This window comes from Rhincodon typus, chromosome 6 (assembly GCF_021869965.1).
Source record: "Rhincodon typus isolate 14 chromosome 6, sRhiTyp1.1, whole genome shotgun sequence".
In the NCBI taxonomy this organism is placed as follows: domain Eukaryota; kingdom Metazoa; phylum Chordata; class Chondrichthyes; order Orectolobiformes; family Rhincodontidae; genus Rhincodon; species Rhincodon typus.
This window is the reverse complement of record NC_063337.1, coordinates 45,710,938-45,734,377: the sequence shown is the minus strand read 5'-3', so window position 1 is coordinate 45,734,377 and position 23,440 is coordinate 45,710,938. Positions and strand designations below refer to the sequence as shown.

At 39.5% G+C, this 23,440-nt stretch overlaps 1 protein-coding gene across 1 annotated transcript in view; it reads left to right on the top strand.

The window, feature by feature from the left end:
* Nucleotides 1-418: 418 nt before the first annotated feature.
* LOC109932597 (LIM and senescent cell antigen-like-containing domain protein 1) overlaps nt 419-23,440 on the top strand; it is a 120,388-nt gene continuing 97,366 nt past the window's right edge. The window contains exon 1 of the mRNA XM_020531744.2: nt 419-735. Coding sequence (XP_020387333.1) covers nt 707-735 — 29 coding nt within the window. The 5' untranslated portion in view covers nt 419-706. The remainder of the gene's footprint in view (nt 736-23,440) is intronic.

Sequence of the window (23,440 nt, the reverse complement as noted above, 5' to 3'; positions counted from 1 at the left end):
TTGGTATCTCAGATTCTCCAGCATCTGCAGTTCCTACTGTCTCTGAATCAATTTAAAAATCCAGGTTTGTGTATGGTCACGCAGTGGCTTTAACATTGATTTACTGTGCAATGCATCATTGCTCATTACTTAGATTGCCACTATTTATAGTTCTTAGCATCGAAAATAGTCCCTTCGAGTTCAGGCATATAACATTTTGATAAATATGAATTGATAGTGCACAGCTAATTGCGTTCCTAAACACTAAACTGCCAAATGTTTATCTTCCAGTCATTTTAACCAATATAAAACCAGCACTGTAACTTTTCTCCTCCTCTTCGCCCCCCAATCTGTTACACACGGGGTATTTACTCTTTGCTTGCAGTTTCCTCTTTGCATCAGTATATGTAGAATAGCCTCTCATGTGCCTGTTATGAGCGACTTAGATCATTGCTACTCCGCCTCCTGTGTGTTGGCGCGTCCAGACACACGAACTTACCCAATCACTGTTTCTCTGCTTCTCCCGCATTCATTGAGCGATGCAAGCAGTGGGAGTAAGTGAGGCTGAGAATGACTGAGATTGATTTGAGTGACAGAGGCTGGATCCGAGTGGGAGGGAGCGAGTTTACAGCATCGCCATTGCTTTAGCCCCTCACGGAAAGCACTGACCACACCAGCTGCTGCTGAGCCAGAAGCTGGGATTAATTTTGCAGCGCTCGAGCGGGTGATGTTCGCCGTCGCTGGAATGACCGGAAGGTGACCAGATTTTTAAACTATTTCTTTCTCTGTACTTTCACATTGACTTGAGGCTATCTTCAGGTTCGCTGTATCCACCCGCCAATCGATGACTTCATATTGGTGCTTTTTTTTTGTTCATTTTCTCTTTGTTTTTTTTTGGCTCTCTTCATTCATTAAACGCGACGAAAAAAAACATATAAAGACTTCCTTCTGTTTAGTATTAAACTACGAGTTCCAGTCCCGGTAGCTCGCAGTTGAAAAATAACTTTAATTTTGGTGAGTCTGTCAGTTTTGCAGCCTGGGTGGGGGATTGCTGAAAGTTGGCTCGAGCTGCTGAATTTTGGGCTACCCCACCCTGTTATACCAGATTAGTCATGTTGACTTAAAAAGCTGCAATGTATCAGATTCTGTAACTCGAGGCCTAACTGGTGCAGACCTCGAGTACAATGAACACAGCGAGAATCCGCGGTTATTTGCTGTAGAAAGCTCTCTTCCAAAGTCCAGGAGGCTAACCTAGGGAGAGAATTTAACCGGAAAGGTGAGGGGAGAGCAGAGTGGAAAATGCTAACACAAGAGGGAAAAAATTACCCATCATGAACCTAAGAAGTTACTCATCGGCTTACCGGCTGTATAATGAAGATTCTCATTTTTTTTAAAGTTGTGCCCATATAAGTGTGTTCTTCATCGCTTCCGGCTAAATTTCGGTGTATGATCCGTTTTGAATCGTTCAGCAAATCATTTAATGATTTTACTGTAAATAAATATGTTTAGGGAGATTGAGTTAATCGTACCCAAATGAAATAGTTTTTAAAAATGTTAACCTAATTTTGAGGTGGCCATGTATATTAATCTGTAAACTTCATTGACATTTCTGAAAGTGATTTTCGAAAAATGGATTCCAATTGCAGCAAAGCTTCAAACTAAAAAGTAAACCAATGTAACTAATTTATTTTGTTTTCAGCTCAGTTTCAACAACAACTTGCATTTGTAGAGCTTCTTTTAATATGTTAAAACGTCTTTCAAATCAATTACAGAGACAACAAGGTGCAGGGCTGGATGAACACAGCAGGCCAAGCAGCATCATAGGGATCAATCGAATCAGAGATAGTAGGAACTGAACTGCATAGGGATCAATTAGCTTGGATAGCTGGTTTGCAATGCAGATTAATGCCAATAGTGTAGGTACAGTTCCTGCATTGGTTGAGGTTACCATGAAGGTGTCTCCTCCTTAACCTGAGGTGTGGTGACCTCTAGATTAATCTCACCACCAGTCGTGTCCCTAATGAGAGAACAGTCCTCTGGTCTGGTGAGACTATGGCAACTTTACCTTTTTTAAAAAATCTCTCAACTGTGATCGGACAAAAAGATTTACATGAAACACAAAAAAAAACTTTGGGATAGAAGTAGGTTTTAAGGAAGCTGTTTCAGGGGACCAAGAGCTTTGTGCTGTGAATTCCAGAACTAAGTCTAGAAAGCTGAAGGCTGACAGCCAATGGAGGAAGTGTAGAATGCATAAGGATTGCAGTGCTGGAGAAGTGAGGGTGTGGAGAGAACTGAACATGAGAAGCAGAAGTTTTAAAATCGAGTTGGTGGCCCAAGAGAGTGTAGGTCTGCAGACACACAGTCATACAGCATGGAAACAGACCATTTGGTCCAACCAATCCACACTGACCATGTTCCCAAACTAAACTAGTCCAACCTCTGTGTTTGGCCTACATCCCTTTCATGTACTTATGTAAATATCTCTTAAATATTGTAACTGAACTTGCATCTGCCACCACCTCTGGCAGTTCATTCAACACACAAACCACTTTTTTAAAATCTTTCTCCTCTCAACTTCAAAATATGCCCCCTAGTTTTGAACTCTCCTACCTTATGGAAAAGACCTTTGCTGTTGACCTCCTCTATACCCCTCATGATTTTATAAACCCCTACAAGGTCACCCCTCAACCTTCTATGCTCTAATTGAAAAAAGTCCCAGTCCATTTTTATAATTCAAACCCTCGATTCCTGGCATCACCCTGGTAAATCTTTTCTGAACCCTTTCCCAATTTAATAATATACTAGGGCAACCAGATGTATACGCAATACTCCAGAAGGGGCCTCACCAATGTCCTGCACAACCTCAGTATAATGTCCCAAATCCTGTACTCAAAGACCTGGGCAATGAAGGCACTTTAATGTTTTTGAGAAGATTTGTAGCTCGAGTTGTGGATGAGGTTGTAGACTTGCTCACCGAGCTGGTGTGTTTGGTTGCAGATGTTTCGTCACCCTGCTAGGTAACATCGACAGTGAAGTGTTGCTGTTCTGTTCCACTTGTTATTTATATGCCTTCATTTGCCAACCACCCCAGCAAACAGAGGCATGTAAATAACAAACGGGACAGAACACCAACACTTACCGGAGACACACTGACGATGTTACCTAGCAGAGTGACAAAATGTCTGCAACCAAACAAGTATGCTAAATGCCTTCTTAACTACCCTGTCTACCTGTGATGCAAATTTCAAAAGAATTACATACCTGAACCCCGAGGTCTGTGTTCAACAACACTACTCAAGGCTCTACTATTAATTGTATAAGTTCTACCCTTGTTTGTTTTACCAAAAATGCAAAACCTCACACTTATCCAAATTAAACTCCATCTGTCACTCCTCAGTCCATTGACCAAGATCCTTTTGTAATCTTAGATAACCTACGCTGTCCACTATACAGCCAATTTTGGTGTCATTGACACTTATTAACCATGCCTCCTATATTCTCATCCAAAATCATTTACATAAATGACAAACAGAAGTGGACCAAATATCGATCCCTTTGGAACGATGCTGGTCACAGGCCTCCAGCCTGAAAAACAACCCAATCCGCAAGCTCACCCTGAATCCCATGTGATCTAACTTTACTAATTAGTCTACCATGCGGAACCTTATCAAAGGCTTTACTAAAGTCCAAGCAAACAACGTCTATCACTCTACCCTCATCAATCCTTTTGGGTACTTCCTCAAAAAACTCAATCAAGTTAGTAAGACACGATTTCCCTCTGACAAAAGCATGCTGATTATCCCTAATCATTCTTTGTCCTTCCAAATGCATGTAAATACAATCTTTCAGAATCACTTCCAACAACTTACCCACTACTGATGTCAGACTCGCATGTCTTGTAAGGCTTCTCCTTACAACCTTTCTTCAAAGCACAACAAAAGCCACCCTCCAGTCCACTTACCCTGTGGTTATAGATGATTTGAATATTTCTGCCAGCAGCCCTGCTAACTTCCCACAACATCCTGGGATACATTTGATCAGGTCCTTGAGATTTATTCTACTTGATGTTTTCTAAGACTTCCAGCAGTTCCTCTTCAGTGATGTGAACTGTTTTCAAAGATCAGTATTTATTTCCCTAAGTTCTCTAGCCTCTATTTCTTTTTCTCCCATCTCCTGAGGTTCAACACAAAAATTATCTTGTTGATCTTTAAGAGGCTGTACTCTCTGTAGTTGCTGTTTTGCTCTTAATGTACTTGTAGGATCTCTCTGGGTTATAGATCAGAGAATAGAATCCCTACAGTGTGGAAACAGGCCCTTCGGCCCATCAAGTTCACACTGACCCTAAGAGCATCCCACCCTGACTGCTCTGCCTAATTTACACATCCCTGAACATTATGAGCAATTTACCATGGCCAATCCACCTAGCCTGCACATCTTTGGACTGTGGGAGGAAACTGGAGCCCTGGAGGAAACCCATGCAGACATGGGGAGAATGTGCAAACTCCACACAGACAGTCGCCCGAGGCTGGAATCAAACCCGTGTCCCTGGCACTGTGTGGCAGCAGTGCTAACCACTGAGCCATCATGCTGCCCCATCCTTATCCTTATCCTTATCCTTATCCTTAACCTTATCTGCCAAGGCTATCTGATATTCCCTCTTAAGAATGCCTCTACACTCTTTATCCTCTTCGGGATTCGTTTGGTCCATGGTTGATATGTGAACAGGATCTGGGAGTTGGAATGGGTAGTTTCTGGGTAGAAAAGTTTTTAAAATGAGATTAAGATCATGGGAGGTAGAAGATGGGAGATGGGTCAGCAGAGTTCAGTTGAGCTTGAAAGGAACAGAAGCATAAATGAGAGTTGCAGCAGAAGATGGGCTGAGGCAAGCTCAGGTGGAATTAACTAGATTTACATGTAGTTTATACAGCACAGCATCAGATCTTTGTAACGGAGATGATGAGTTGGAAGATGAGCTCTGCTCCCATAGAATACTGAATCTCAATAATCTGCTATAGAAATTGAATTTTAGGACCGCATCACCCCTTACTTTTTTTATGTTGCACTTATTGGATGTCAGCTGGTGATGCAAGGGCTTTTGGAAACCACTGGGTAAATTTGTTGAACTCATTATTTGGCTGCCAAGAGAAGACTCGATTATAACATGGGCATCTGTGGTGAATATATTTCAATCCATTTACATTTGTAAACATTTAAAATTTTAACATTTTGTGTGTTTGGATGACTGTTCTTACAGAGCACTGTAGGAACAAAGTAAAATACTGTGGATGCTGGAAATGTGTAATAAAAAGAAAGTGCTGGAGAGAAACATCAGATTCGGCAGCATCTTTAGAGAGAGTGATAGGGTGAGTGTTTTGAGTCTAAAGATGCTTCTTGAGCTGTAGGGTCAAAGGCTGTGAATAGTCACTATTCTTATACCACCCCCTCTATAGCTAAACATAAAATCATACAGCACCGAAGAAGCCCTTAAGCCTTTTGAGATTGCACTGACAGACTACTCTAAAACTGCACGAGAACCACTTTCGAGCACTTGGCCCTTAGCCTTGAATGCTGTGATATTTCAGGTGCTCATCCGAGTACATTTTAAAGGTTGTTCCGATTTCATCCATGTTTGCTTTTAATTAATTGATGAAGATTCTGCAATATACCTTATTTGTCTCCATTTTGACAGATTTTCTAACATCTTTGAATATTTACCATATATCTGCAGTAATCCAGTTTTCCTATTTTCCGATCACTGCAATTAAGCTACATGAGCATGTGGTGTCTGTCACTGTTTGTTGGAAAATAGAGTCAGCCTCCATTTAAGTACGGCAACAATGTACGGTAACTGTAGTGTACTCTTTCAGCCCATTTAGTGCACTCGTGGGAAACACAGAACTCCATGTGCAATGTTTTGTTTGTATTCGGTAAGTGTTGGTAAAATTATAATATGTAGAGGATAGTTGTGAAAACTGAACAGTTAATTGTCTGTAGTATTACTCTTGAATACCTCAAGTCAGATATGTACAAGTGATTTTTTTTTTGTAAATCACATTTCCTAATATTTATTCTGTTTACACAATTTATATGTGCATTTGAAGTTTTTAATTTTATTTCACAGTTTTCACATATATTTTACATTTTAACATCCTGTGATTTATGTGCTGCCAAGGACTGAAGTAAGAGCAATGTGGTGAATTAAAAATGCAAGCAACCAGAAGATCAATGTCTTGCTTGTGGATTGTGCTAAGGTGTTCTTCAAAGTGGTTACCCAATCTACCTTTGGTTTTCCACGTTAAATTGGAAGAAGTTCATCACTGCTTCACTGGAAGGCATGTTTGGGACTTGAGTGGTAAACGGAGAGCAGGTAAAAGAGCAGATGATACGCAACCTGTTGATTGCATGGGAAGAGGTTAAGGTGTTAGAGGTGATCGAGGAATGGGCCAGGGTGTCAAGGAGGGAATGATCCCTTTGGAATTTTGATAGAGGGAAAGGAAGAGGTTTTTGATGTGGCCATTATGCTGGAGGTGGTGCAAATGGCAACAAGTGAACCTTTAAATATGGAGACTTGAGGTGGAAAGGGAGGACAAAGGAAATCTGTTATGGTTTGCAGAAGGAAAGTCAGGAAAGAGAATATAAGTGCAGAAAATGCATTTGAGGAGCAGTACCTGTCTTCTGATTAGGCACTGTTAAGTGAGCTATGCAGTGCATTTGAGTTTTACAATTTCAGGCCATGAACTCCTGTCGCTATTGTGATTTTTTTTTTTTTTTTTTTTTTTTTTTTTTTTTGAAATGCTCATGTACAATTCATAATCATGTTATTTGTGTTTTTGGTTTCAGATTTAGCTTTTCCCTATTTTGCCGATCGCATTCTGAACAAATGTCTTTTTCTTTACTTTATAGTCGTTATCAATTCCTCTGCTGTTTGTTCCATGACATCTTTGGCATTTGATGTCTCCTACCCTTGACCCATTTGCAGACCTTTTTTGTTGTTCCTCCACAACCAACATAAAACCTATCATATTTCTACCTTCCGTCTCTTCTGAAGAGCCAAATTTGATTTGACATATTAACTCTGTTTTTGTCTCCATTAGTGAACTGATAAGTTAGTTCCAAGCTGGAGAGCTTCAGTTTCATTTCTTGCTTTGCATTCAGGCAGTTCCTCTTCTTTGTCAATAAGTTGTGAGGTTGAAAATAAGTCAAATTTGCAGTTATGTTCTAGTAGTAATGTTACATTTTGCTTTGAAAAACAATGTTTTTGTTCCTTTATAATTACATTAACTTATGCTGTGCACACTAAAACTGGTAGGTTTGTGAGACATTGCATGAGTGGTGAAGTTGAGACTTCTGGCCTGTAGTCTCAAGTCCTTGTACTGGTCATTGTGCATCTGTGACTTGCACTATGGCCCAGTGCATGGATCACATTCTGAGAACCACCGGGTTAGGTGACTGACTTGTTTTTGTATATTCTTATGCAGTACTTATCCATTTTTTAATTGTATTTATTTGTGTTTACTAAGTTATGGCCTGCAAAGTTTTATCACTTGGAACATGGGGAGAGAAAGATGTGCTGTTATATTTTGCGTAAGAAACTTTCAAGTGGTTATCTTAAAGAAACTCAGGCAAAATGGTCAAATAATAGTTATCTAATTAAATTCATTATCACTGTTTTATGATAATATGCATTTTATTACCTTTCTGAAATTAAGATTTAAGGAACCATTTCTTATGCCATTTGTGTAGTTTATTGAATTATAATAGCAAATTACGTTTAATGATGCACCAAATAGATCTCAGTTAAGCCTAGAGGAGGTGATCCAGGCTAACTTATTGCCACAGTGGTGTTCTGTTATACTGTGTAAGAAACGTCACCTCAGCTGTACTGATCAGGATTTACCAACTGTACATCCTGGCTCTCCTGGTTTCCAATGAAATTCATGAGTTTTGTGCCACATGTGCTGATCATTATTGATCATTAACTGACATTGAATAGTATATTTCTATAGATATTACAAAACCCAGCCAGGCTCTGTAGCATATCAAAACCATTGGTGTTCACCACTGACACGGTAATCTTGATTCTGTTTGCCTACCTTTATGTCCATAACCCTTGGTTGCCCCTTTTCCTGAGCCACCTGTCTAACCTACTGTTGAGTGCTGGTGTAGTCTCTGCTTCAATTGAAATTTTGCTAATCTATTCCACAGTCAAATATTTGTATATTTTGGCTTTAAATAATGTTGTCTTTCCTAAGTCTCTTGTATCTTTGACTCCCTTTTTTTTTGTTGCCCTTAGCATAGGAAACAATTTGTTTCTGTCAACTCTGGTGAGTACCTTCATAATTTCAAAGACAACCATCAAATCATCCTTTATTCTCTTCTGTTCCAGCAAAAACAATCATGGTTTTGTAAATCATTTTTATATTTTCTTGTGCCAGGTAGCATACTCTTAAATCTGTACTGCACCCTGTCCCTTGCCTCATCCTTGTGTTCTTCACTTGTATAGGGATGTTGCATGTTTCCATACATCCTCTCCCCTGAATTCAGGTCCCTGCTATATATACCTTCTCCTATGATCACTGCATGTGTATCCAACCACAATGTGCTGTCAAATCCATGGTACAACACATATGGCATTGATGAGGTTGGTTGGCTTGCCGAGCTGGTTTGTTGTTCCGCAGACATTTCGTTACCGTGCTTGGTAACATCCTCCGTGCAGCCTCTGACGAAGCGTCGGTGTGTTTTCCCACCTGGTTTTTAAACTCTGGGGTCCGTTGCGATGGATTGCCTCACTTCCCGGTTTCCTCCATAGTGGAATGTATATGGGGTCGAGTTCAATGTGTTTATTAATAGCATGCTTCGTGGAGTGCCATGCTTCCAGGAATTCTCGTGCTTGTCTCTGCCTAGCCTGTCCCAGGATCTTGGTGTTGTCCCAGTCGAAGTCGTGGTTCTCCTTGTCCATGTGGATTGAGATGAGTGAGTATTGGTCCTGTCTTTTTGTAGCCAGTTGGTGTTCATGTACTCTTGTTGTTAGTTTCCTTCCTGTTTGTCCGATGTAGTGTTTCTCGCAGTCTCTGCAGGGGATCTTGTAGATGACGTTGGTCCTGTCCATGGTGGGGAGTGGGTCTTTAGTTCGGGTGAGCACTTGTCGTAGGGTTGATGTGGGCTTGTGTGCCACTCTGATGCCCAGCAGTCGTCGAAGTCTTGTGGTGAGTTCTGACATGTTCCTGATGTAGGGTAGTGTGATGAGTGTGTCGGGGCGTGTAGAATCTTTCTGATGCTGTTCCTGTAGGCATCTCCTGACCCAGTTCTTGGATATCCATTATCCTTGAACACTTGGAAGAGGTATTCCTCCTCCTCTTGGCATAGTTCTATGTTGCTGAAGTGTGTTGTTGCCCTTTTAAATGGTGTTCGCACGCAGCTTCGTTTGTGTGTGTTGGGATGGTTACTATTGAAGTTCAATACCTGGTGTGTGTGTGTGGCACAGGACCCCAGAGTTTAAAAACGAGGCAGGAAAACACACCAACGCTTCATCAGAGGCTGCACTGAGGATGTTACCAAGCACGGTAACGAAACGTCTGCGGAACAACAAACCAGCTTGGCGAGCCAACCAACCTCAACACCCACAACCTGAGCTACAGATCTACTCCAAAACCTTAAATGGCATTGATTTTTGTGAACCTACTGAGATAGTCCTGCCAATGTAAGTGCTCTTGAAGATTACATTCCATGTTCCCAAATGCTGTAATCCATAGAAACCTAACCCTTGAGTGCACAACTTCACTTGTAGGCATGGGATACTAAAGTGTACAATAAATGAACTTGCTGGTACAGTGTATAAAAGTTGATTTCAGTGTACATGGTAACCATTAACAAGAACTAACTGCCAACATTTTCTTTCCATACAATAAACCAAAAGGATGCTTTATTTCCTCTGGTAGATAAAGTATGATGCTTGAGGAGTTGATCTATGCAAGATACTTTTTTTTGTTCCTAATATTCTTACCCCCTCCTGCTAAAGTCATTGATTTCTTCCAGTTCGCTCCAGTGTTTCATCAAACAGTCATTTTCATGATTGAATCTCATAGTGGAGACATTATTGCCAAGCCCAGTTCAGTGCTTGTCAAAAATGTATAATGTGTTCAGGATTAATTACATGGCAATTGGGACTGAAACACCAATGATTAGAACTCTGGTTGACATTCCAGGTGTGCTTCACCAAATTGGCACCTGTGGAGATCAAAACTGCAACCTTACTGATTGTCTGTTCCTTTGCCATGTAATGAACTCTGACATATGAATATATACGCATACAAACACCCTAATTGGGAGCAAGCCTATTCAACCCCTCTTGCTTGTTCTGCCATTTAATAAAATCATGGCTGATCAAACCCATATACCCACTGACCAGACAATCATTAACACAGTTAAGAATTTATCTGCCACTGACTTGAAAGCTTTCAATGACCCTGAGGTTGTTGGCTTGCTCACAGAGCTGGCTGGTTATCGTACAGATGTTTCACCACCATGCTAGTTAACATTATCAGTGCAGCCTCTGATGAAGCGATGTAGTTCTACTCTGCTTAGTATTTATATGATCTGGTCTGTTAAGTGGGGTTGTGTCATTTCTGCTTCTGTTCTGCATGGGTTTGTATATGGATATAACGTTTCACCAGGATCAATTTTGAGAGAGGAGGAAGACAACAATCAACTTCCATTTCTAGACGTCAGGGTAGAACAAATGACCAACAGGGAGTTCCAAACCACAGTGTGCAGGAAGGCAACCCACACGGACCAAATCCTCAATTTTCACAGCAATCAGCTCAATGTCCTCAAACAAAGCTGTGTTAGGGCACTATTCACACAGGCCACAACTCATTGCAACACACCAGAACTACGCAAGAAGGAGGAACAGCACCTATGCAAGGTCTTTGCTAATAACAGATATCCCAACAACTTCATCTGCAGGTGCCTACTAGATAGACAATACCAAAAGGACACAGTATGCCCCAATACATTGGCCACACTACTCCATATCAGAAGATTATCAGAACTGATAACAAGACTCCTGCAACCACTAGGAATCATGGTAGCACACAAACCCACAGACAAACACTCACGAGGACCAAAGACCACACACCCATGACATGCAGAACCGAAGTAGTTTACAAAATACCTTGCAATGACTGCAACAAACATTACATCGGCCACACTGGAAGGAAACTAGCCATCAGGATACATGAAGGCCATCAATTTAACTGGGACAGTGTGACTATCCTAGCTCAAGCCAACCAAGGGAATTCCTAGAGGCCTGGCTTTCAACCCATAATGCGATCAACAAACATGTGGAATTAGGGTCCATATACAAACCAATGCAGAAAGGAACCAGAAGGGGCACAACCCAACTTAACAGACCAGATCATATAAGTACCAAGTGGAGTAGAACAATGTCGCTTCATCGGAGGCCGCACTGATCATGTTACCTAGCGTGGTGACTAGACATCTGTATGATAACCAGCCGGCTCGGCAAGTGAGCCAACAACCTCAACCTCAACCACAACCCAAGCTACAGATCTTTGTAAGAACCTTTCAATGAACCTGCCTCCTCCATCCTCTTGGGACGTGAGTTCAAAAGATCTCCACCTTCTGAGAGAGAAACAAAATCCCTCTCATCTTTTAGTTATATGGGAGCCCACTTTATTTTTAAATGATGCCCCCTTGCCCTGGTCTTTCCCACAAGGGGGAACGTTCTTTCAGCATCTACTCCATCAATGCCCCTTAAGATTTTATAATTTTCTAATATCATCTCCCATTTTTCTTAAGTCCAGTAGATAAAGACCCAACTTATCTAACCTTTCACCATATTGTAACACCCAACCTAGGTATGAGTTGAATAATTCATTTTGAATTTTTATTGATATGCTTAAATATTTTAAAATAGATAAGTACGTTCTGATGTATTAGAGACACGGCTTGTGTAGTTATTTATGCAAAAATGAATTCAGCACTTTGAGCCTTTTTATAAATACTTAAGAATTTTAGCTGAACAATAAACTATTTGTCAGTGAGGCAATAAATAAGATATTTTGAACGCTCATTTTGGTGTCTAAACAGTAGACATCATTGTGGCTCTCATGTCACATGTTTTCCCAAACTCTAAACCATTGTGAACTTTTTGAGGAATAAAACATTGTTACATTTTTCAAAGTAATGTCACAATCATGATCTCACTGGACTCCTTTAAGCTCGTTTAGAAAGTTACTGCAGTGAAAATTGTGTGCTCAGCATCACTTTAAATTGGATATCATGTATTAAACATAGGATTCCTTTTGTGTTTATATTCTTAATTCCAGTAGAAGCTAACATTATGTTTATGTCCTGGAAAATGTTATACACATCCTGGATTTTGATCTGAATAAATTTACTTGGTCTTCAATGCCACACTTGCCGCTCAGTCTATTTGCACTGTTACTCACAGTGCTGTTCGCTTAATAGTTTCAGCATCTTGGCTAAATGATGATGATATTATTTCCAACTGCAGGACATTATGACGGTAATGGTGAAGAAATGGTCACAGGCAAAGTCCATGATTGTATCTAACTAGTGCAAAATAACTGTCCAAATACAGATCAAAATTAGAATGTTGAACTGTTCGGATTACAGATCAACTATTGTCCTCAAACTGTAGTACACTCCTCGGGTCTAACCTCATACTGCATTAAACTCTGGTCACCAAGGTACATAAATGACTTTTAGGGGTTGGTGATAGTTCAACGAAGATTGATTCCCACAGGACAATCCCATCAGCGAGTCAGTTTTTCAAAAAACCTGGAGAGAGTTAGGTCGTTCAGGATTTAAAGGAGGCAACCATATAGAGATATAAGACTGTAAATGGTGAAGCAAAGATTGAAAAAAATTTGCTTCAAAGTAAACCAAGAAAATTGGACAAGGAAACATGCATTCAGATAAACAGGCAAATTTAGGACTCATGTTGGGAAATTTGTTACAAGATTAATTCTGGGATTAATTTGTAGATGGATTAGTGAATTCTGAAGCCCTTGAATTACTTGAGAAAGCAGTTAGAAACCAGGATGTGGAGGTGGGGGATGGATGTTGAGGAACATATTGGGTCTCTCTAAAAGGAAGAGCTAATCTGGATAGAAATAACCATCTTTATCTGTGGAATTTGAGAAATTTGAAGTGGCCAACAGCTGTGGATATTCTACAAAGCTGTACAAAAGGAAACGAGGTGATGCATGGTTTGGGTTTCTAAAAGCCTTTAAATCAGTGTGTTCAAAGATATACCTTAATATGCAAATTTTGATAATTTTCTTTTGCATTTTGACATTATAATAATGGTAAATTTTGTGGCTTTTCTTCAGCCCTGCAAAAGGTCATAATTTGAGTCTAAGTATGCAGCAGGATAGACTGCCAAATTGCAGTTACAGCTTTGATGTGACACTGTGCCAGCAAGGGAATCATTACGTGTGGTAACTTAACTTATTAAAATGTTCAGTGTGCCAAAAACTGGGATTGAAATTCCTACATGGTTTGTTGTGCTGAGTTTTCACTGAGCAGGAAGAGAAAACACAACTCCTAGAAAAGCTTTACTAAAATACTTGTAAGATGCTTGACAAAAGTTTTTAAATTCATAAGTAGAGCTGGAATGTTTTCATGTTGCAGTGGATTAATGACTAAGTTAATCGTCAGTATTCCATTATGTAATCTTAAAATGGAGGCTTCTTAGTGAAATTCTGAAAACATTACAAGACTAGATTGCAATTCTGGTCATTTTTTCAATTGTTGGTATTTGTTTAAATTGGAGTGGGATTAAATAGCAAACATGGACAAAAGAACTGAATTTCATGGCAATGTTAGAATGCCTGCCATTGACATCTTGACAGCATTGATTAAATTTTGTATCAAGGAACCCTAGCAGAATTGATGCCAGGGGGACCTGAGGATGAGGAGGGGTCTTGTGATCGTGGTGGAGGAGGACTTTCTTGGTTGGGTAACACTTAGCATGGGAGAATTATCTTAGTTATCATGATATATAGGTTTTCGTCTGAATGGTTTTTCAGAATCCTTGTCAACATGAGAGAAGTATACAGCGAGATCTCTTACATATTCAGTCCTATAAAATACTCAAGTTAGTGTCAGTGAGACCAAACTTGGATTTGAGAAGGAAATAACAGTCTGAGTAAACTAAGAATTTCCACAGTTTTGCAGACGATTGTGAGAATAATATGGAACTTAACACAGGATTAAAAGGGAAAAGCAATTATGTGGGGTGGAAAATTTTGTATTTGGGAGGAACAAACATTAGATGAGGTCAATGCTTGCCGTAAACTAAAGGAAGACACAGCTAAGAAAGGGATGGAAGTCTAAAGGTAATAATTGAATCTTTGCCTTTGTGTCCTAGCCTAAGAGAAATATTTTATATGAATTTGGTATTATAGTGAAGTTGAAAGAAGGATATGTTTTTTTGTGAAAGAGAGAATGACAAGTTTCTGGAACGAACTTTGATAAGGTAGGGGGATATCTTTTTCAGATATGTGATCAGGACTGAAAACCCTAGTTTTGATCCTGAGGATTAAAACTTATCCATTTAGTTTTAGATGTATTCTACCTAAGATTCCTCAGCAGGGCCCTCCTGTGGTGATCCTGTCTGGGAACCTACAGATCCATGAATCCAGCAGTGAAGACGATCTTTGTAGAAACCATGCTTTTACAGCAGTCGGTGTTCTGTGATTTAAATGTTTAGGTGTACAGCCAACCTCATTGACCGCTGCAGTGAAAAGGCTAAATATTTAGCTAGGTGTGGGATTGAGATGACAGTTGCTGGATGAGGTGGAAAGAGAAAATGAATAAAAGCCTAGGGTCGGTCCGTCGGACAATAAGAAATGAGAACAGACATTGGCCATTCATTTCTTCGAGCTTGCTCTGCCATTCAGTAGGATCATGGCTGATCCACCATTCATGGCATCCACTTTCCTGCATCTTCCCCTGGGTTTGGGGGTCCCTGATCTAACAGATAGTAGGGTTTGTAGCTGTGGTGAGGGTGTGAGTTTGGCGGGAGTTACTGAGTGTTGGGTGTGCTGTTTACTGTAGCTACCAGTCAGGGGATTGATGGATAGGGGAAGGAGTGAATAGTTGGAATGGAATGTCACATCGGACCAGGGAAGGGTGTTGAATAGGTGGCTGTTGGGTTGGAGTTGCAGTGTTTAGTTGGAGGATTCAGTGGTGAGTTGGGGGGTTACTTTAATAATGGTTACTCAAGAATTAGAGTAGGTTTTTAATCCTGTAATTGTTCCTGAGCAATTGTTAAGCTTAAACAAATCAGAACTCTCTGGCATTGACTTTAAGGAACCTTCATAGAAGGTTCCAGATGTTAGCTCAGTTGGATGAAAGCTTGGTTTGCAACACAGAGTGAGGCCAACAGTGTGGGTTCAATTCCAATACCGGCTGGTGATTCTCAGGTTAAACCTCCACCAGTCATGTCTCTCTAGCAAGACAGAAACCCTATGGACTCTGGGACTATGACAACTATGGCTTTAGTCTCAACATTTGTCCTGTCATAAAGGGAAAATTTCAATGGAGTACATAAGAGACACTAGGCAAAAAGTGTCTGTTTAGCCCAAATAATGCAACTCGTGTTTACCAATCCTATTTAAATATGTCTCCAATATCTCTTTCTTCATTCAGCTATCCATTCCAAGCTTGAATGTTGATTTTTATTTTGCTTCAATTGCTCACCTTGAAGGTTAATACCGTGAGCGTGTAGAGCTCCATGTAAGGAAGTTTATTTTGCTGTCCATTCTGAAAGATTTGAAGGCAATCTTGTAACTTTAACAATCTTATTCTAGATTCTACTACTGTTTCCATCTACCCTATCGTATCCTTTCATAATTTTAAGCACTTGCATCATAGCACGCTGCAAGCTCTATCATTGTAATGAAAAAATGGGACAATTTTTCACACCAACTTTGTATTGATACTTGACAAGCAATGTCCAGTCAAATCTGTGCTGTACGTCCTTTGAGCTTTAATATCCTACCCATTATTTAGAGCCCAATATTATGCACAGTATTTTGAGATCTTATTGCAGCTTTCTATAGAGCCCTCATTAGTTCATGACTTTTATGTTCTATTTATTTTACGATTACCTACGATTCTGTGTATCTCTTTTCCTGCTATTTCAACCAACTGTTGCTTTAAGTATCCTATAATTCCTGAGCTCCCAAATCCCTCTGTTTTATCATAGTCCTGAGTTGATTAAGACTTCAGGGTCCAAATGCAGCTAGTTTTTATTAAAATTAGTTTTGTATTTCATAACAATCTGCTTTATATTTCATGCCCCTATATCATTCCCTTTTCAAGGATGAGTCCTGTGGGACATCATTACCCACATCCAACCATTTTGAAGACTGTCCAGATTCTCCCTTCAAATAAATCTTTTGTCCAGTTCTCTCTACTCCATCTAATTGCTTGCCCTTCAATTTTCCTGTTGCTGTCCAAATGGCACCTTGTCAAAGACTTTCCGAAAGCTCATGTGCCCTACATATGTTGAGGAGAAGAATAAAAACACTCCAGATGTGGAAAAATACAAGGAACTCTGCGTCAAAAGCAGTTGTTGCTTTTGAAATGCTAGCAACTTGTAACTATTTTCCCTTTATTTAGACACATGGTAATTTCCTTCTTAATTAGAGACTCTAAAATATCTCTTGCACAGATGTTAAGCTAACTGCTATGTAATTACCTGGATTAACTCTGTCTATTTAAAAGGTAAAATGGAAGCAACAATGGCCACACACTAATTCTTCAATTTGAAACTATACTGTACACATAGGATGCCCAAGTTGATCCAGATCCGAGGAACACATTAATTGGGCTTGTACAAACAAGCCTAAAAATTGTCTTGCTGCCTTTTTACTATTCGTTTGCCAATAGAAAAGAGGCAAGTGGATTAAGGAGTAAGAATGGGAACTGCACGTGGAGATAGGACATGATTGAGATACTAAATTAGTACTTTGTATCAGTGAAGAGATAAGTAAACTCAATGATATGACTTTAAGGGGATGGAAATTCTTGGAGATGCATGAGGTCCTGGTACGGAAGGTTTGAGTTATAAAGAAAAGCTAGATAGGCTGGGACCTTTTTCTGCTGGAGCATAGGAGGTTGAGAGGCGACGTTATAGAAGTTTAGAAAATTGTGAGGGGTTTAGTTAGGGTTAATGGTAGTTGCCTTCTCCCTAGAATGGGGGATTTCAAGACTAGGGGTGCAATTTTAAGGTGAGAGGGGAGAGATTTAGAAAGTACAGAACGGGCAAATTTTTTACAGAGTGTGGTTCATGTGTGGAATGAACTTCCTGAGGAAGTGGTAGATATGGGTACAATTACTATGTTTAAAAGACATTTGGATAGATACACAAGTAGGAAAATTTTGGAGGGGTATGGGCCAGGAGCAGGCAGGTGGGACTAGTTTAGTTTGGGATTATGTTTAGCATGGACTGGTTGGACCGAAGGGTCTGTTTTCATACTGTATGACTCTGCACAAATTGTTGAGGGTGGCAGGAAAAATTGAGAATGTGTCCATTTAAGACCTATGGAGTTCTAAGTTTTATAAACGGAGGCTTTGAGTGCAAAAGTGAGAATGTCCATATGAACCTTTATAAATCGTAGCTGTGGCCTCAATTGGAATATTGTGTCCAAATCTATGCAGTATACCTTTGAAAGGAAACAAAGCCCTGAGAGAATGCAGAAGAGATGTGTACGAGTCATACCAAGGATGAGGGACTTCAGTTACGTGGATAGAGTGGAGAAGCTAGGGTTCATCTACTTAAAAAAAATTATATTAATGGGTGATTTTTAAGAGGTTTAGAAGATCATGACAAGTTTAAATGGAGTAGACGAAGAATTTTTCTCCCCCCATTGGTACAAGTGTTTAGAATCAGTTCTACAGTATAAGCTAAATAGCAAAAAGGGCCATTAGTCCTTGTAAAATCCAAAACAAATAGTCTCTGATAAGATTCAATTCTGCAACTGACCAGCACTTGCTGAACAATGCTGCGTGTGCTAATGGCTAGAGTAACCACTAATTTAAGATGATCAGTTGAGCTTGGAACATTGTTCATTTGTTACACTTGCTAGAAATGACATACATTCATTGTCAATGAACAGTTCTCTCCAAGCATAAAGGATATGTTCCAGGCTTCTTTTGAATTACAGGAGCTTATGGAGCCCATAGTTCCCTGTTGCTTTCTCCACTACAGTATTGTGGACAATCAGCCTCAACAGTGTTGATAGGTTAGCAAGTTATGGACCAGTAGAGAGAGACACAATGGGCCCATTTGTTCTCCTTGCCTTCAGTCTATAAGCAGAGTGGTCTAATTTTGAATAGGCTGTGATATGTTTCCCAGCCCCCATTTACGAAGTCAGTTTTTAAAATTTAATGCAGTAAATTCTCCAGGGTTTAAATCAAGAATGTTATTCATTCACAGTCAAACCCAAAGAGTTTTTTCAATGACGATTATTAAAACCAAAAATGTGGACGAAACTTTGTTGCACTTTTCAGTCCAATGCAAGGTTTCTTAGGGACTAAGTTTCAAGGAGATTTACTTAGGCTTGTGACAAGCTTAGCTATTAGCCTGTGGTCTGGTTTGTGTATTACCAACATGTTAGATTCCTTGCAGCTTGAGACAAGGTTTCTTCAGAAATGTATACATGAGGCTTTTCAAAGAACGCAGGAGTTTTGATCATATGACAAGTTCATTAAGGAGCCAATTTCAACTTGTCAATTAGTTTCGATCTCCCTTGGCCAAACATCCATAATTCACCAGCAGATAGATGGAGCTATTAGTGCTTCCAGAAATATAACAAAGTAAGTATTCTATGCCTGGCTCAAAAACCACTGTTCAATATATAAAGTGGATGGGGGTGGGGGTCAGCGGTGTTAGTATCTTTTTCAGGCATGAATTTTGATAACTTTCACTCATTCCAATCATGTCAGCTATTCTTTTGTGTTCCTTGACTGCAGTGTCCACATGATGCAGGAGTGTAATATTTTAGGCAAATGATGTCTAAGATCTGTCTTGTTAATTGCCGATTGATAGCCCCCAGAGAATGTAGTCATCTTGCATTATGTGATTGACTAAAACATGGCCACTGGCAAAGTGTGTTTTAAGCAAGGGATCTTTAATTTCTCATTGATATGACATCAGCCATTTTTCCTGTAGTGCAAGATTAAAAGCGTTGGCACCATCTGTCTTTGGCAATGTAAACCTTTTTTTTTTTTTGAAAGAACTGGAATGTACTGCCTGAGTATGTAAAAGGAAATTCAGTCAGGACTTTAGAAAGGAATTGAAAGGGAGTTGAGGAAAATTTGCAGGGCTGCGTGAGAAAGGCAGAGAAGTGGAACTGACTGAGTTGCTGTTGCAGAGAGACAACATAGACGTGATGGTCTGAATGTTTGTAACTACCCTGGGATGTGAATCCAGCGCTCATCAGTGAAAGTGTTGTTTTCCAATTAATTGACAGCTGAAAAGACAAACACAAAGCCTCTTTACCATGCTGGTAGAAATCTTGTTATAATTTCCAATGGTTTTAAATTTTCACATTTGGTGTAGCAAATGGTATAGCTATAAATTGCAAGCCGTCATATTCTAAATCAGATACATTACTGATAACTTGGTGTTAGAAATGGTAAATTGTAGCAAGCTATGGATTAATATGGAACCCTAAAAGAGAAGAAAAGGCAAAATTGATTTTAAGCAAAAGGCAACTGCCATTGAGTTGCGAAAATAAAGTAGAAAACAATGTATCAAAATGTCTGAAATTTCCAATGCTTTTAACATTAATTCAATTATCGAGTAACAATTAACATGTGCCAGATCTCATTATCAAGGTAGGCATCTTAAGAGAGATATCTATTGCAAATTTGATTTTACTGATTTGTGAATCATTTAATAAAGATCCTTTTTAAAGTTACCTCCTGCCAAAATTAAAAATATAGCCATATCCTGGAGAAACAAAAGCTGTGTTTGCAGTTATCATGCTTTGTGGTTTTGTAGTCACAACTACGCAGAAACATAGCCTCGAGCAAATTTTAAAAAATGGAACTGATGTGCTGTCTGAGAGGCTGATGGCAGGTGCTCTCAAAACAATTGAGAAGCATCTGGGTGAGCATTTAAAATACCAGAGCAGAAGAAGTTGCCCTCCTCCCTCCGGACAAACCTCAAGGGATCTCTCTCCCACTGCAACTCTCTCGTAATCCTCTCCACCTATCCTCTCCTCTATCCATCTTCTATCCGCCTCCCACTCTCTCCCTATTTATTTCAAAACCCCCTTCCCCTCCCCCTTTTCTGATGAAGGGTCTAGGCCCGAAACGTCAGCCTCTCTGCTCCTATGATGCTGCTTGGCCTGCTGCGTTCATCCAGCCCTGCACCTTGTTGTCTCGGATTCTCCAGCATCTGCAGTTCCTACTATCTCTAGAACTGATGTTATTGCCTGGTTGATTGAAAAAAAGTAAATAACTAAAATGTGTCTCTTTAAAGGTTAATATTTCAATTAGTTAGTCAGTAGTTACTACAGCAGAGTATTCGATAGGTAATACTTCAATAGAATCTTTGCAAAGCTGCCATTTATAAAGTCAATTACTTAAAGTACTGTCTTTGATCTATTTATTTACTTTCATTCAATTTCAACATACATTGTTTTGAATAATTTTAATCGTCACAAATTGGAATGAATCTGATTTTTCTATGTTTAAATTATGAAAGACATTATTTGAATGCACATAACTAAATGGGAGACACAATTAAACAGGTCAGTTATTAAGAAATTTATGTGCAGTGTTGGGACAAGACCATGCATTTTCTTTATTTGCCTTAAAGCATGTTATTTAGTGTATTGTAGAGTCATAGTTATACAGCACAGAAACAGGCCCTTTGGTCCAACTCATCCATGCCAAACAGGTTTCCTAATGTGAACCAGTCCCATTTGCCTCTGTTTGATCAGTATCCCTCTAAACCTTTCCTATCCATGTACCTGTCCAAATGTCTTTTAAATGTTGTAACCGTATCTGCCTCTACCACTTCTTCTGGCAGCTCGTTCCATTTACACACCACTTTCAATATGAAGAAGTTACCCCTCAGCTCCCTTTTAAAATCCTTTCCTTCTCTCGGGGTGGGCGGGCGGAAGGAGGGAAGAGAAGAGGCCAAAGTCTGCATAGCCTGTCCTTAAACTCAAACTTCCAGTCTTGATCTTGTTCAACCTTCAAGGTGTAAATGACAATGTTCCACATTTGAAGTATTTGGTAGGGTCCTCGTGATAATTATATGACTATTATGACCAGTTCTGCTCAGAAGATACCATTGTAAATAGGATAGGATACCACAGATGATTCCGTTTTGGATGAGTTGATGGCTCAAGATTTCCCCTGTTTGCATTTTCACTCTGCCTGTGATGTGCTTGCTTCTTGATTGAAGCTACATCTTTTGTTTTTATTTGATTGGACCAGGTTCTGAGATTCGGAGCAGGCTTTTCTCAGAATTCTATGTTACTATCAAAACTCCTAACAGAAGCCTTCAGAGTGTCTCTCTTTTAGTGTTTCTTTTGACTGCCTTAAGAACATGTTCCAGATTCAAGCTGTCCATAGAACAACATGTGTTAACCAGTGAGGATAGGTCGGTTGCTCTATAGACTTTGGTAGGGAGTCTTACTCCCTTTGAAAGCTACACTTGTTATTTAGCATCTTGTTATTTAATGTATAATAGAATAGGGAAGGGAAATGGTACAGAAATGTATTAGTGTAATGCGGTGATGTACCGTTGATGTGCTAAAGCATAAGTTGATACAAGGTTCATCTGACAAATTTAACTTTGCATTTTGGATGACCTAGTTCTCAGTGTGTTAAATTGAAATGGACTTCTCAACCAATGATATTACAAGTTCAGCTGGAAACTCTACAGCCTTCTGGACTCAATATTGAGTTCAACAGTTTTAAAACTTGAGGCACCTTCTTCAATGACTTTACCCCAATCCCCACACACCAGCCTTGTTATCATAAAGACTACTATTACACACTGCCCACTGTTAGCCATCAATAATGCCCATTAACAGCCATTCATTCTCCTAGGCTGACCACTCTCCACTCCTTTATTTATCCAACTGTTCTTTTCTCTCTTTGGGCTCTATCACCACCTATCGTTTACTCCTTACCTATCCGTCCCCTGTATTGTCTGCATAAAAAAACAACTTTTTCCTAGCTGCCATCAGTTCTGAAGAAGGGTTGCTGGATCTGAAATGTTAACTCTGATTTCTCTCCAGAGATTCTGCTAGACCTGCTGAGATTTTCCAGCAATTTCTATTTTTGTTTCTGTTTTTCAGCATCCACAGTTCTTTTGGTTTTTTAAATTACCAGTACCTGGGCATCACTACTACCCTAAATATAGTGAAGTAGTGGTATTGGAACAAATTATATAGATGTAGGAACATAGGAGCACGAATAGGAATAGGTTATGTAGCCTTTGAGCCTGTTGGACCATTCAATGAGAGTCTGGACTCTGCCACCTCAACATCTTTGTCATTCTTCCATATTTGTTAATAACTTCGGTTAATGAAAGTCTTAGATTTAAAGTTAACAATTGGTCTACAATCAGCTGCTGTTTGTGGAAGAGGGATTTTCAAATATTCCCCACACCCTTTGTGTGTACAAGTCTTTTTGTATTTTGCATCTGAAAGGTTTGACTGCAGGTTTTATGCTATGCTCCCAGTCTTTGAATAAAAAATAGGGTACTTAGAAACTGTCCATTCCCACAAATACCCTGAAAACCTCATTCAAATCATGCCTTTACTCCCGAAATTCTGGGGAATGCAAGATGAAATGGTGTAATCTCTCTTTTATAATTTAGTCTTTGGTACTAGATTATAATTCTAGCAAATCCAAGTTGTATCCTTCCAAACACAATATATTTGATTTGATTTGATTTATTATTGTCACATGTACTGAGATAAAGTGAAAAGTATTGTTTTTGCATGTTATCCAGGCATATCATACCTTACATAAGTATATCAGGGTAAATAGAACAGAATGCAGAATATAATGTTATAGCTACAGAGAAGATGCAGAGAAAGATCAATTCTAATATGAGAAACAAAAACAGAAATTGCTGGAAAGACTGGGCAGGTCAGGCAGCATCTGTGGAGAGCAATCAGAGTTAATGTTTCAGGTTCAGTGATTCTTCCGGAGAACTTCTGTTTCCATTCCTTTTCTCTTATCTCCACAGATGCTGCCAGACCTGCTGATCCTTCCGAGCAATTTCTGTTTTTGTTTCAGATTTCCAGCACGTGCAGTTCTTTCAGTTTTAGTATTTAACTCACTGCCACATCTAATATATGAGGTCCATTCAAAAGTCCAATAACAGTGGGGAAGAAGCTGTTCTTGTATCTGTCGGTAGTGTTTTCAA